The sequence below is a fragment of the Scyliorhinus canicula genome, chromosome 4 (assembly GCF_902713615.1).
Source record: "Scyliorhinus canicula chromosome 4, sScyCan1.1, whole genome shotgun sequence".
In the NCBI taxonomy this organism is placed as follows: domain Eukaryota; kingdom Metazoa; phylum Chordata; class Chondrichthyes; order Carcharhiniformes; family Scyliorhinidae; genus Scyliorhinus; species Scyliorhinus canicula.
In genome coordinates, this window is record NC_052149.1 from 96,517,548 (window position 1) to 96,533,536 (window position 15,989).

Genomic DNA, 15,989 nt, shown 5'->3' on the forward strand with positions numbered 1-15,989 from the left:
GTGTGAGCGGCCTCCAGGGTCCTCGGTGTGCCCCCACGGCGGTCTGGCCCACGATCGGGACCCACCGATCCACAGGCGGGCCTGTGCCGTGGGGGCACTCTATTGTTCCGCATCGTCCGCTGTGGTCCTCCGCGATGGCTGGCACGGAGATGAACACTCCCCCCCCCGTGCATGCACTGGGATGACGCCAGCACACACTGGTGCTCCCGCGCATGTGCCAACTCGCACCGGCCAGTGGAGGCCCTTCGGCGGCGGTTGGCATGGTGCCAAGCTCCTTCCCCGCCGGCCGGCGCGGCGCAAACCATTCCGGGGCTGGCCTAGCCCCTGAAGGTGCGGAGGATTCTGCACATTTGGGGCGGCCCGGCACCGGAGTGGTTCACTCCACTCCTCAGTGCTGGGACCCCCCGCCTCGCCCGGTAAGGGAGAATCCCACCCAAGGTGTAGGAGCAAAGAGGCTTGTGCACAAATTGTTGAAGGTGGCAGGACAGGTTCAGTAAACTGTTCAAAAGGCATATGGAATCTTGGGCTTTATAAATAGTACAAATGCAAGGAAGCTATGCTGAACCTTCATGAAACTCACCTTGGCCTCAGCTGGAATATTATGTACAATCTGGACATGGCACTTCAGGAAGTATGGAAGGCCTTAGAGAGGGTGCAGAAAAGATTTTAAAAAGAGTTCCAGACATTAGGTACTCCAGTTACACAAATAGAGACTGAGATTCTCCGAGGCTGCCCGTTAGACCTGGGATTTGCGATTGTCCGTTGAATCATATGTCGGGGTACAAATTGGGATTTGTGGCAGGCGGAAAACCGGTCATGAATTTTCATGCCTGCTGCACCAGCCATAGCGGGTTTCTTGGTGTCTCAGACAGGCTTCCTCATTTGAGATATTTTAAATCAGATTGATGAGCCAGTTAGGATGCTCTTGCCACCCCAATCAAACGTCCTGCTGGTGTGAATTGGTGCAAGTATTGAGGAACGTGGTCCTGGCGGCAGTCTGACGGGTGGCAATGCGATTAAGTACCCTCCCAACAATTGCCTCCAGGGTGATGTAGGGGTCTTTCATGGGAGGTGGGCTTCAGGGGCGCATGTGCTGGGCTGGAGGGGGTCAGATCGAGGGTCTTTTTGGGGTTGGGACTCCTTTGGCTGCTCTCCACATCCACAGCATTTAAACCCATTAAACAGTCAAATCAGTATGTAAAACTTTTCTCATAATAAAGTGGTCTCATCTGTACCCGTATACCATTTAAATAGTAACTCAGTATCTAAGAAATATACATTCCTCATAATAAAGTGAAACTTTTCTCATCCGTACCACTAAACTCTCTAAAACATCTGTTAGTATTTCAAGATTAAAGGTCTGTGAGATGAAGGCAAAAGTTGTCCCTCTAAAGTGGTGGGCTGAACTTCCTCGGAGGCACATAAAAATAAAGAGGCAGATTCAAAAAAAAAAACTGGTTGAGAAAACATCTGCTACTCTGAGTTAAAGTATCCCAGCAGAGTTATAGAAATAAACAATCTGATTCTCCCTTTGAAACTGCGCTGACCGGTAAATCAAAATGTTTTCAGCAGGCATTGGAGTGCAAAATTTAATGTAAACAATCCCAGTTCAAATCTTTCAGCCTTCTAGTCATACACACGGTGAGACTTTTAAACTTTAAAGGGCAATGAATTTGACTGTGTGAAAATCACTTCAAAGGTTTCCACCACTTTGAAAGGATATCTTATTTTCATCTCACAGACCTTTAAACATGGCATACTGACAGACCTTTCAAAAGGCGACGGATGAGAACCCTTTCATTTTATTATGAGGGATGTGTATTTCTGAGATACTGAGTGACTGTTTAAATGGATGGTGTGGGGGTACAGATAAGAACAATTTCATTTTATTGTGAGAAAACTTTATTTTGTACACAGAGTGACTGCTTAAAGAGTTTAATGGCTGCAGATGGAGAGAGCAGTAAAAGGAGTCCCATCCTAAAGAAGACCCCAGACCTGAGCCAATCCAGCCCAGCACAAGCCCTGACCCCCATCTCCCATGAACGAACTCCCCCTGGCACCCTGAAGGCAATTGATGGGAGGGTACTTACCTCTTTGCCACCCGTCGACTGTGAAGTGCCAGGTTGGCACTAGCAAGGGACAGGGCCTGAAAGGGGGCTACTGAGGGGGAGGCGAGGTGTCTTGGGGCACTATAGGGGGTCCTGATGGGGAGGACTTTCCAGTGATTATGATGGGAGGGATGCCCTGCTAGCTATCTGGGGGCATGCGTTCAGAGGTGCCGGACCTGTCAAAGATTAAGTCCCGTCCCTCTCAGTTGCAGCGCGAACCCCAGTGTGCCATGGAATGGCATGGAAAAACTGATTTAGGCGAAAAAAAATTTCCAAGTGCCATAGCATGGCACATCCGGGGCGCTCTTAGCATCAGCAGGAATCACTCTGGTTTTCCCACCAGTGGAAGCACTTAGCCGCAGCTCAGAAGAATCACGGCCAGAATGAAAGAAACTGACATTGTTATTCTTCAAAAATGTCAGCTGTGGAAAGATCATTTACCAGAAGATTTGAATAAACCAAAGGCGACATCAAGAAAAACATTTTTGCTGAAGGGAAAATAATTTCATGGCTACAGGGAAAGAGCAGAATAATGGAACTAGCAGAGAGTTAGCCAAGGCTTAGGTAAGAATAGTCTCCATCTGTATTGGATCCGTTCTATGATTCTGCAGTGAGTGGCGCAACGTTTGTATACCCAAAGACCCTCAACCACCTACAAGTCTGGAGTGTGATGGAATATTCTCCATTTGCCTCAATGTCTACAGCTTCAACTGCATTCAAGAAACCAAACGTTCTTCAGGACATGTGACTAGCACTCTATCCACTGGCTTAAATATCCACTCCCTCCTCCATTAACGCACTGTAGTGGTGATGTGTCTTATTTATAGAATGCACTGCAGCAACTTGCAGCATCATAAATCTTAAGAGTAATTCATACTCTGATCAATACTTGATTATGCTGTCACATTTTCATTCTTTTTATAAAACAATTTGTACATTATTATGTCATCACAATCACTTACCTTTACAGTTTTTCATTTTTATTCCACATTTTGCTTGAGCCTATCAAATCGAATGGTGAAAGTTTTGCTGAATGTGACATTAAAAGTGATCTATAAAGTAGCAAAAATAAATGAATGTATTTGGTACATATGCAAAATGTCCAAACAGGTATAAGGTAAATGAAAAGTATACACAAGCTGTAACAGAAAGCAGGAACTTGCATTTTAATCATGTGAGCACCACAGATGCTGAAAAATTTGAACCAAAAATGGAAAGTGCTGAAAATATTCAGAACATCACAAAGCACCTGTGGTGAGACACACAGTCTGATAGGAGGCCTTCAACCCAAAACAACTTCCCTCTACAGATGCTGCATCATCTGCTGGGTATTAATAATAAAAGTGTTTCTAAGACTGACCGCTAATCCTAACAACTAACCCTACCCATTAAACTGCGCAATATCAATAGTGTAATACAGTTTAGGCGGTAGTGTTGATTATCATTGGGATATCGGTTATTGTATCTTGGCCACGTTGTCAATAGCCACCCTCTTTCTTTTTCAATTTCCAGTATAAAAATGTAATGAATTGTTAATAGCAAGTAGTAAAAAGAGTTCAAAGTCAGAGGTTCAGAGTTTTTTTAGTTGTACAAAGCCACCCCCCCCCCCCCCCCCCCACACCCACCCACCCCACCCCAATCAGATCAATACCTGCTGACTTGCATTGCTTGACCAGGTGCCAATGTCTCAATATTAAAATTCTCTTCCATTTTTTCTACTCCAGCATCATAACCTTCCAAATATCTGTGCTCATCTTATTCTGGTCTCTTGAGCATCCCAGATATTAATTGATCCAGCATTGGTGGCCAAGCACAATTTAGGCCCCAAGATCTGGAATACCCTTGCTAAACATCTATGCTCCCCTCTCTCTCTTTGCTCTTTTAGGATGCTCCTTAAAACCTTTTTCCATAACTAAACTTTTGGCCACCTGGCCTAATAGCGCTTCATGTAGCTTGGTTCATATTTTGTTTCATAATACTTCTCTGTAGCACTTTGGCACATTTTATTATTTTAAAGCACCTTTTCAATGCAGATTGTTGCAGTTGCACACGGATACATATAACTAAATATGTTTAATATATTCCAGCTATATTCAAAATAGTTATTTCTGGCTTTTAATTCAATAACTTTCAACCTTCTCTAAAGTCCTTCTCTTATGTTTAACACTACATTTCACTCTGCTTATGGCAAAAAGGCATTTAGAATTTGACTGATCTGAAGTACATTGCCAAGGAATGGAAATGATCAAGTAATAACATTGTCATCTCTGTAAAACACAGCTTAACTATTTTCTGAACTTTCATGTTATTTTTCAAAGTCTATGATTCCATACAGAGAAATATGAATGATTATACTCACAGAATTATCTTTGGGAAATGTTAAACAATAATCCCCAATTGCAGGATTATTATATTGTATACCTCTTGGCTCTCTGTTGAATGCTACATTCACCACAGCATTGCTGGATTCTTTTATAGAAAACTTTAAATTGTTGCGACTACTTTTATGGGTATGTTGCACTGTAAATATTGCATTCCCACTTCCACTCTTAGCCATTAAGCTCAGTGTGCTGGCATCTAAGGATCAATGCAAAATGTTTACAGATTAATCACAGAATACAGAAGAAATAAGCAGAATTTAAAAAGTACTGCTTTATGTGCAGTGACCCAACAGTCAAAGAAAAACATTTGCATCATGAAGCAAAATCTATGAAATGAGAACTGCTGAACGTTTAGAATTAATAAGATAATTCGGGCAACGTTGGATGGTTGCTGTAAGGAACCCCTATCAAATTGCACTTCCTAAAACCTCATCTCTCACAGTCTTGGTCCACTTTGCAACTTACTCCTGCCGAAACTAAGTTAATTTATCAATAAGTGGAATAGGCATTTTCTGGGGAGTTTGGAAAAATTGAGAGACAATCTCGTTGAAATGTATAAAATTCTTAAGAGAGTTTCATAGGTAGATGCTGAAAGGCGGTTTCAGCTGGAAATAGGAGTTAAAGATTCAAGATAAAGGAGATGAAGAGAAATCACTTCACTCAACACCTTGTGAAGCTTTGGAATTCGGCACCCCAGAGCCATATGGATGCACAGCCAATGAGTATGCAGGACTGAAGAATCGATTTCTGAGCACAAAAATAATCAAGGAATATCAGAATACGGTGGGAATATAGAGTCTGTTTCATGTTCAAAGTTAGCAGTGCTTTCTCATTGTAACTCTTTATTGAACTGTTGTAAAATATCTGCTTTCAGACTGCCTCATGATAGAGTTCATATAACTATGGCAAGCCAGATAGGACATGTAGTGCTGTTGCATTTCAAAACTCAAACACATCCCTCTTTTCATAAGATACAAAAACCTCCCTTTTCCTAATAAACAAAAGACATGCATGATCATTGTGTAACTGTGAGTTCTCAAGTTACCCACAATACACACACTGTTCTCCTGTATTGGCAACTGTTTGTTCTCCTGGTCAGTTTCTGCAACAGGGTTGCATACATTGAGCAGGATTCTCCGTTGCCTGACGCCAAAATCGGGGAACACGATTGGGCGGAGAATAGATTCCAAAATCGTGGCAGGTGCCGATTTATACCAAAATCGCAATTCTCTGTCATCTCAACAGCGGCATCAATATATTCCGGAACATATGTACAGTAAACACCGTTTGCATATCATTACTGGGCCTGACCCAGTATTCCATGGGACCTCCGCGATTCTCCGACTCCGATGGGCTGAGTTCCCGGCGGCGTGGTTCACTTGTGCTTTTAAAAAGCGCAACCAGCGTGAAACCAGCGTCATGGCTGCTCAGGGAGAGAGAGGAGGTACGGAAGTTGTCCAACATTGCCATAGTTTGCCGACAGTTGTGCTGCTGGCCTGAGGGCTTCTGCCAGGGTGGGGTGGCCAGGAGCTGGGCTATGGGGTCGGGGTGGATGGCCATGGAACACCATTGCCGCAGCCGGAAAGGCAGCCTTGTAGCTGCACACGTTGCTGACAGCCCGCTGTGAACTTAGGGTCACGAGTCGTATAGGTTGCCCACCAGGGCACTCCCCTAGGTATTTCTGGCCCCAGCTGACCCATCAGTGGGATGGGCGTGCTCCAGCACAACCAGTGCCACCTTGTTGGTTGGGATGTGTGTGTGTTGTGATTGTAATATGTATATGTGGCTGCAGCTTGTCAGCCTCCTGAGTGTCAATCACGGACCAGGCGAATCCTGCACCGTTTTTCATTGAAATCGATCATGGTCCATGTGGTGCTGGTGTTAGCCCCTCGACAGTCGCTGCATCGGTCCAGTTTCGGTGCCAGTTTTGCTGTTGCGAAAGTCCACAAATCCTGCCCTGGCGTCAGCACTTAGCCTCAGAAGCGGAGAATCCAGCCTATTGTCGTTAAATCATTCAGGTGGTATGCTTGGATGTTGCCATTGGCTGTTCATCTGGATGATGACTCCTCTCTGGGGAGTGTAATTTCCATGGCACTTGTTGGCAGATAACTGTTGTTGTTCCATTTCCGTCGTTGGGGACATGGGGGCCTCTGGGATTTTTGGTAGTTCTGCATGCGGGACAGCTGGTGAGGTCCCTTCTCTCTGATTGCTGTGAAGGAACAGCTTTGCTAGTTGTGTCTATATGCCTGCTGTTGCTGCAGGGTGTTCGGTTGTTTACTTTCACCACATAAACCTCTACTCAAATCCAAAGTTTCCATGTGGGCTGACCACATACTACGGGGTGATAACATCTCATATCCCCAGGTTCCACGTGGGATGACCCTTATTGGAGGTGTTAAAGGTTTGTACCCTACCAGGCTCTCCAATGTTCAGCTCTGGCAATGGGTTGGCACTCTTGTTAAAATGAAATTTGGCTTTCTGCCATTTCACTTTGATATTTTTATTCACACCTGTTACTACTTCTGGCTTCAATAGATTTTTTGCCATAAGAAGACTAGTTTGAATGCAGTTAGTCTTTGTACTGGATTAATTTCCATGCTTTCAGTCTGTGTGTTTCGCCACCCGAAGATTGCCTCGAGTACATCTGTGCTATATTTGCTCACTTTCTTGATGATTCCTTTGGTGATTTTTAATGCCACGTCACCATTTTCATTCAACTGGAGATAATGTATAGACAATCTTGATGTGTTGAATTTCCCAATCCTTTGTGAAGTAGTTGAATTCTTCACTTGTGAACTGAGGGCCACTGTCACTCATCACATGTCTGGAATGCTACAATGACTGAAGAGGGCTCGCCGGCATTCTACTATTTCTCTTGTTATCATTGAATTCAGCTGATCACACTCCCAGTAGTCAGAATAGTAGCTGACAGTGACAAGAAAATCAGTCCCTGCTCGAGAGAAGAGGTTTACTTCCAACTTCATCCATGTTCTGTCTGGGCTGTCATTGATCATTAATAACTTTTAGCTTGTTTAGCTGCTCTGGCTGATGTGTTCTTTAATTCCATTAATCATGTTTGGCCAGTAGAGCACTTCTCTTGTCTTTCTCTGACTCAATAAAATTCCTTGATGGCTTGCATGGAAGCATTTCAGCATCTCTCCTCTCATCTCCTTGGGAATGATGACAAGTTTCCATCTTGGGCTGTCAATGTATCTCAATATGTCTGATATGTTCTTGTGGCCACAGGAGTGTCCTTGATATTTTCAGGCCATCCTTCATGACTTCTTGTAGCACCCAGAGAATTATATATTGTTGGATAGTTTGCTTGATTTGAATAAGGCTCTTGTCTATAAGATTCAATATCTCTGCTGAGTTGATGATTTCTAGGTCATGTTGAGCTGTTCCTTCATGTTGAATCTGAAAGATTTCACATTCTGTTGCAGCTTCCTCGACTTTCTTTAGGGGGAGCGCTGCTCTCAACCACACGTCTGCAAGATGCATCATTTTCTCTTGAATGTATGTCACATTCAGATGATATCTCTGTAAAGAAATTACATTAATTACAGACAATCTGGAGCAGATAGTAACAGCTTCAGAAAATGCTTTGAAGTATCCTACGGTCAGACTCCACTGTTGCTTTGTTTCTCCAAAGCAGATATTGATGAAAATACTCGCAAGAAAAAACAATAGCCAGACACTCTTTCTGAAGCCGAGCATAGCAATGTTCCTCTTACGTTAGTGCCTTGGATGCAAATACGATGAGTTGTCCATCAGATTTGCTGCATAACCTTGCTGATATCAGACTGCAAGATGACTTCTTCATTGACGATATAGTACTTCAGCACTGGGGTTGTCATCACTAGTTATTTGATTTTAGTGAACACTGCTTCTTTTCTGTTCCTCAATATTACTGCACATTCTAGACAGTGGGAACTTGCATAGACAGTGGCAACTCAAGATGTGTAATTAGATAAAAATGTTGCTAAATACTTCATGAATCTAACAAAATCATTGTACTGCTTTCACGTCCGCTGGTTGCTGCATCACTTCTACAGCTCTCACCTTGTAACGATCCGGGCAAAGACCTTTTTCTTTCAATATATGACCTGTGTTCTTGACTTCGGGCATCTTCAGTTGCAATTTTCTCTTATTCTGTCTCAGGTTCATCTGTTGAGCTCTCCCTAGCAGTCATATTAAATTCTGATCATGCCCCAAGGCATTTTTTAGGAAAATTAATGTGGCGATCACGAGTTTTATATGGGCCGGAAAGCCCCAAGGGTGAATAAGGTTCTTCTTGAGCGGGGGGGGGGGGGGGGGGGGGGGGGGGGCTGGAGGCTTGGCCCTTCCGACATTTGTTAATTACTGCTGGGCAGCTAATATTTCGATGGTTAGGAAGTGGTTAGTGGGGGAGGGGTCGGTGTGGGAGTAGAGGCAGTATCATGTGAGGGCACGAGTCTGGAGGCTCTGTCGTTCTTGCCAGCTCAGTACTCCACAAGCCCAGTGGTAGTGGCAGCCCTGTGGGGGCACTGGAGGCAGCTTATGAGACTGGAGGGGGCATCGGTGTGGTCACCGATCTGTGACAATCACCGATTTGCTCCGGTGGGGGGGGGGGGGGGGGGGGGGTAGCTGGATGGGGGCTTTAGGAGGTGGCAGCGGGCAGGGATTGAGAGATTTGTGGATCTTTTCATTGATGAGGGTTTCCCGAGCCTGGAGGAGCTGGAGGAGGAGTTTGAGTTACCAGGTGGGAACAGATTTTGGTACCTGCAGGCACAGGACTTTGTCTGGAGGCAGGTTCCAAGCTTCCCTCCCTCCCTCTAAAGGGACTACAGGATAAGGTGGTCAAAAACAGGGGTTGGGAAGGGGAGGGTCTCGGAAAAATATAAGGAATTGATGGAGTGGAAAGGGGTCCTAATCGGGGAGGTGAAGAGGCAGCGGGAAGACGAGTTGGGGGGGGAGTTGAAAGTTGGCTGAAGTTTGGGAGAAGGCCCTGAAAAGAATCAATGCATCCTCGTTGTGTGCCAGACTTAGCCTGACCCAGTACAAAGTGGTCCACAGGGCTCATATGATCATGGCCCGGATGAGTCGTTTCCTTGAGGAGGTGGAGGACAGGTAAGGGAGGTGCGGAGGAAGTTTGGCAAATGGTGTACATATGTTTTGGGTGTGTCTGAAACTGAGGGGATTTTGGCAGGGATCCGCAGATGTCATGTCAGAGGTGTCCTGGAAGGGAGGGTGATGATCAGATGATCAGAGGATTAGATAGGATGGACAGTGAGAGCCTTTTTCCTCAGATGGTGATGTCTAGCATGAGGGGACATAGCTTTAAATTGAGGGGAGATAGATATAAGACAGATGTCAGAGGTAGGTTCTTTACTCAGAGAGTAGTAAGGGCGTGGAACGCCCTGCCTGCAACAGTAGTGGATTCACCAATACTAAATGCATTCAAATGGTCATTGGATAGGCATATGGACAATAAGGGAATAGTGTAGATGGGCTTTAGAGGAGTTTCACAGGTCGGCGCAACATTGAGGGTCGAAGGGCCTGTACTCCGCTGTAATGTTCTATGTTCCGAGTCCAGAGGTGGCAATATTTGGAGTGTTGGAAGATCCGAGAGCCCAGGGGGGATAAAGGCTGACGCCTTGGCCTTTGCCTCCCTGGTGGCCCGGAGACGGATTTTTCTGGATTGGAGGGATTCGGAGCCTCCAAAGTCAGGGGTGTGGATCAGTGACATGGCAGGATTTCTCAGGCTAGAGAAGATTAAGTTCACCTTAGGTTCATTACAGGGGTTTGCTTGGAGGTGGCAACCGTTCATTGACTTCTTTAAGGAAAACTGACCGTCAGCAGGAGTGAGGGGGGGGGGGGGGGGATGAGGGGGGGGGTGGGGGGGGGGGGGGGGGGGAGGGGAGGCATGGAAGTGGAGAATAAGGGCAGGGAATCAAACATATATAAGAGTTAAGGTGGGGGGGAAGTTGGGTATGTTACTGAGTTTTTTGCGTGTGTCAGACCGTTCTTTTATTTAGAATATTAAGAAAATTATAAATGCGTCAATAAAACAAATTCTGATCATGGTCAGCAATGGCTTCATCCATTGTGTCTCCATATCCAGTCATCTACTATGGCTAAAAGCAAATTACTGTGGATGCTGGAATCTGAAACCAAAAAGAAAATGCTGGAAAATCTCAGCAGGTCTGGCAGCATCTGTAGGGAGAGAAAAGAGCTACTATTTTGAGTCCAGATAACCCTTTGTCAAAGCTACCAAGGCTTCCACTCCAGGAAGATCTTTTCTGGAGCCGTGAAAATGGCAAACAGCACATGCAACCATCTGTATTTCTTGAACAGCATTTAGAATGTCAATAGAAAACTGCTCTTTCATTCAGCCTAACTTCCAGTAACCATCCCTCACACCTGGGTAGTAAAGCTCTTCGCCTTGGCAAGTTGCAGGAAAAGTACTTTCATGATTTGCATATGGTAGTGAGATCTCTTTAGCAGTTTATTTATATCCTTTGTGTCTAAGCATACTCGCAACTCTACAGATCCTTTCACTGACACCATGCTGCTAATACAGTCTGTAGGAGTTGTCACTTTCTTGATTCCTTCCTTCTGTTCCAGCTCTTCTATCTTGTCTTTTAGGCATGAGGGCAGCTGGAATTCCTCTAGGCAGATCTCTCATCTTCTTCGAGACGGCATCTCTGACAAAGTCGGCATCTCTGACTTTGTCTATATAAATGTTTCTGGATCATACCTCTCCATTCACCTGAGGAAGGAGCTGCGCTCCGAAAGCTCGTGTTTGAAACAAACCTGTTGGACTTTAACCTGGTGTTGTAAGACTTCTTACATATGATGAGAACTTAGGTTGGACTGAGGATGAGTGGCATTGCCAGGTTGTCTGCAGCTGGATGAGCCCAGACTCAACTAGATGCCAGAGTTCTGTCATAGCATGAATCATGTATTTGTGTTGTACATCTTAATTATCCACAGGATCGCTTTCCAGGGAATACAGTGAGAATGATCTTACCTGATGGTAAAATTTCTACTTTTTTAATATGATATTGAACACATATTTCACTTCGTGTACATGCTGAGCATTCGGAATATTGCAATCCAGTGCATGTTTTGGACTCCTCTGCAGAAGAAAAGAGAAAACAAACAACTTTACAGATGCTATGTGAAAGAGTCTTGCACATACAACAAAAGTGATGCTAATTACTGCTGCACTCTTAAGATTCTCTCGACCTGATTCTGCTGCGAATTTCTTCCAGGATGTTCTAATCCTGACCATCAAAGGAATACATAGCGTCCCCCAAGAACTATACTAGTGTGGAGTAGCGCCTGGGGAAACAGGATAAACCGCCCCCTCCCTTTTATGGCACAATCTACATATGGTAAGTTTTAAGATGGTGTTTGAATGTTAGTGCATAGGTGAATGATTTATTGGACGAATGGGTGAAGTGGAGCCTGCTCTACCACCTTTCTATTCTTAGACAATAGTCAGTACACCTTAAAAGCACAATAAATTTCTTCTAATCTATTCCCGTAATCTGTATGCATCCTATGGTAGTGCATCCTCTAAGAGAATCCTGTTTTGAAATGAGGGTGATGTCCTTTTTGGACAGAGATAAGGAGAATATTTCTCCGGAAGGTTGTGCAATTTTGGAACTCTGCCTCAATGTGTGCTGGAGGCACAGAGTCATTGAATATTTTGAAGACAGAGGTAGATAGATTCTTGTTAGGCAAGGGAATCAAAAGTTATCGAGGAGAGATGGGGACGTGGAATTGAAAACACAAACAGATCAGCCATGATCTTATTGGATGGCTGAGCAGGCTCAGGGGCTGAATGGCCAACTTCTGTTTCTATTTTGTATGTTCTTAAATATCCTTTTTGCGGGTTAGTGAATGGGTGATTAGGTAAATGAGTCAGTAGGTGGTATGAGGGGTGAGTGGGCAAGGTGCCAGACAGGCATCTCCTGTGTAGTCAGGGGTAATTAGGTCGGGGGCATAGTCAGATCATGTTGGAGGGGGGGCGGGGGCGGTTGCAGTCTAGTTAGATTTGAATTGTGTCAAGATGGTAGTCAATTCCTGTGGGGTTGATTTGGTAGTGGTGAGGTGTGGGGAGGGGGGCAGTGTTGTGTAATTACCCAATCTGTCTAATACTACAATAAGTCCCACAGAACTGTGTAATCTCTGACTCTAGTCTGGATTTGGAAACATTCATGGAGGGTCCCAGTGAAATTGCCCATCAGAATTCTATCTTTTAGAATTAGTCCATGGGTAAGTGTCACGTTTGTCCATTGTCAGAGTTATTGGAACATGCATTGAATTTCCATAACAATTGAAAGGCTCTTGCTTCCCCGAATGGTTGGGTGTGGAGCAGATATTAAGTTTTGCCAAAACGTTTCGGTTTGTCTGTTGGCACTTGGGAATACTTTCTAATTACCAGGCCCAAATTCCATAGAAATCACAGCTCTAAATTGTAGGATTAGAAGGAGATGTTACCTATATACATAAAATTTTATCTTTTTTTTATAAATAAAGGAATCTTCTATAATTTCCTTCACTTTGGCAAATAGTATGAATTGAGTTCTTCTGATAAGATAGTTATGTATTTATGCATGTCCTATGTTTTTTCATGTATGGAATGATCTATCTGGACTGTACGCAGAACAATACTTTTCACTGTACCTTGGTACACATGACAAATCAAATAAATCAAATCAAATATTGCTAATAGTAGTAACAGGTCGAACAGTAACTCAGATCAATCATGATACTGGATCATTCATCAGTTTTACTTACCACTGAGACATTTGGGAAATTCCATGTGTCCATTGTTGCAAAATCGTTCTGCAGGAGGCTCAAGATAAAAGCCATCAGGACAGCTAAATATTAAACGCTCTCCATGTTTCATGTTTATTGGTTTTTGGAATGACCAAAGTAAGATGATTTCATTCTTTCTAAAATCTTCCTCTGAGATGAGACACGGTGCTAAATCAGGGAAACATATAATTCAATTAGCGATGCTTGGGGCTGGCATATTTAATTAATCAATAGACCAGAACAAATAAAGTTAAATTGGTTGTGTTCAGACAATTTCCACCTCGCCTTGCCCTGCAGTTGAGAATAGGGGTCGGATTGGATTCTCTGATTCTGCAGCTATGTCCAGAGAATGCGTCTGGTCTTATGACCAAAATGTCGGCGCCACCCCCTCACCGATGCTCTGCCCGATGGGGGCTAGTAGCCGTGCCATGTAAAGCCCCCGGCTTTACCTGCCGATACAGAATGGCCGGGTCCTTGGCCGGCACAGTGGCGGCCTGCAGCAGCCGCGCTGTACAACATGGCACCGGCTGCGCATGGGACCCAGCCTGCCAAAAATTGCCCCCCGTAACCCCCCCTTATCACCCCCAGACCACCCCCACCATTCCCCCTGCCAGCGGAATGCCTCCCCCCCCCCTTGACTGTGACGGTGCTGGACACAGTCCGCAGCCACCACGTCAGGTTTATGAAAGTTGAGAGGACATGTGTCCCATGCCGTAGTGAAGTCTATCCATTGGGGCGGAGCATCGGGGGAGGGCCTCAGGTGAGGGGAGGAGCATCCGAAAACACCGCCACCCCTGATTTTGGCATGAAAAGGGATTCTCCGGCCGATCGCTGAATGCGATTTTGGTGTCGGCAATCTGAGAATCCTGCCCAGGGAGTTTAAAGTAGACAGCAAGCTACTGAAAGAGGGAGGAGAAGAACTCTCAACAGATGATGATATCCATTCGGGTTTCAGAGAACAATTCTCTGTCAACCGAGCAAGGGAGAGTGTGAGTGACATTACAGCTTTGCTAATAAGGTGCTCACTGAAATCTATCACAAGTTGCAGGCAGATATGCAGCCTCAGAGTGGGTGAGAATGGCACTGCCGTTGGCTACAAAGATGATTCTGACTGTATTTTTTCATATCAGGCTTCTTGCAGGCTGGAGGAGAGTTCTCCGCTTACTGTTGTACAAAGGAGATGATTGGGGTACTGTCTGCAAGGGGAGTGCAAAGCCCTGCCTTCACTTTTTCCAGAGGGAAGTGAGCAGAGTGTGCGTGCAGGGATTCATCACAATAGAACTTCCCAACTAATTGCAACAAGCGAGCATGAACAAATCCATTGCTGACTGTTGAAGTCCCTGACAATACTACAATTGATGGGATGGAATCTCAAAGAAGGTAAGACTGCCCAGAGATATCCCTGGAGATCATGCTGCGGGCTATGAGACATTTAAGAGAAATTCTGTTCCCTGTGGATGAGAGAAAGAAGTCCGCCTCTGAAACCAATCAGAGGCGGACTGGAAGTGACGGAGAAGATCAGCTGGGGCTTCCAGGCTCCTGCTCGCAGGATACGGTGCTGCCACCAGGGCAGAAAAGACAAGCAACATGCCACAGTCCGCTGCCAACTCCCTCACCAGACCTGCCCAGCCACTCCTCAGACCAATGCACCTTGCAGGTCCTCCATCTCTCCTCACATTCCTATCTGAATAGCCACCACTGATGTATTCTCAACTTTATGCCATCTTACACCTTTCCTCACAGTTAACTTCCACATATGTATACAATTCATCCTCTCAAAACAGACCATTTCTCACACTGATAAGATCTTTACTCTTTCCCTGCAACAGAAAAGAACACTGAACAACAGGGAGGTTCTTCTGTCATATCCACCTTGACCACAGAGGATGGAAAAACACTGAATGTAAGAAGTGTCTCTTATGTGCAGTACATGCATCTCAGTAAGGCATTCAAGACAGGTGGATGGGATGTCACATGCTGAGCTACACCGCACATGTGAGCAGGAACAGATGTTGGAGGCTGACAGCAGGAAAGAGTACCTGTTGGAGGCTACAGGATCCTTTCAGCTCTGAGCATCAATGGTCATTGATGAGGGCTACTACAAAGCAGCAGAGTTGGGTTTTTCTTGGGATGCTGCACGCCACTGAATAAATATTAGAGGAGTCCATCTCCACAGAAGTGCCATAATATTACAGGCGTATGCATGGATATCCCATTCCAAGGAAAGAGTGGCACCTGCATGAAGCATCAGATGTGGCAATTAACTGAGTGCATACTTTCCTTAATTAATGACCTGCATATTCAATGTGTCAAAATGAAGGAAAGCCTCGCCTTGGCCATTCAGTGCCTCAGCTAAGTGCAACAAATCTATCCCTTGGTCAACAGTGAGGCATGGTTGGGCCACAAGAGGGAAAATGGAGACAGGGTCAAGGAAGTATATTCTTCTCATTCCTTCCTCAAACTTCCAAACTCAGTCAAAGCTCCACATGTTGCTTCCTGTCCCTATGTCCAGATTTGCCCCTGCACAGATACAGGTGACGCCATCTTTGACAGGATCCTTAAGAGCTCCAAAGCCCTGGTGGCCAAATTAACAGCTGCACACTGACTCACACTCTTCCTATGCAGAGAGTCCTCCCTGCTGTGCTATTTTGTGCAGACCATGGTAATTCTCCACATTCTCACTGGCACA

At 45.0% G+C, this 15,989-nt stretch overlaps 1 protein-coding gene across 1 annotated transcript in view; it reads right to left on the bottom strand.

Annotated features, from left to right (window-relative positions):
• The window catches only part of LOC119964829 (complement factor H-like), a 146,975-nt gene that overhangs the window by 1,806 nt on the left and 129,180 nt on the right, over positions 1-15,989 (bottom strand). Inside the window, exons 13-16 of the mRNA XM_038794877.1 lie at positions 13,280-13,468; positions 11,502-11,609; positions 4,468-4,685; positions 3,071-3,160 (exon numbers count right to left, since the gene is read on the bottom strand). Of these exons, the coding sequence (XP_038650805.1) occupies positions 3,089-3,160; positions 4,468-4,685; positions 11,502-11,609; positions 13,280-13,468 (587 nt within the window). The 3' untranslated portion in view covers positions 3,071-3,088. The remainder of the gene's footprint in view (positions 1-3,070; positions 3,161-4,467; positions 4,686-11,501; positions 11,610-13,279; positions 13,469-15,989) is intronic.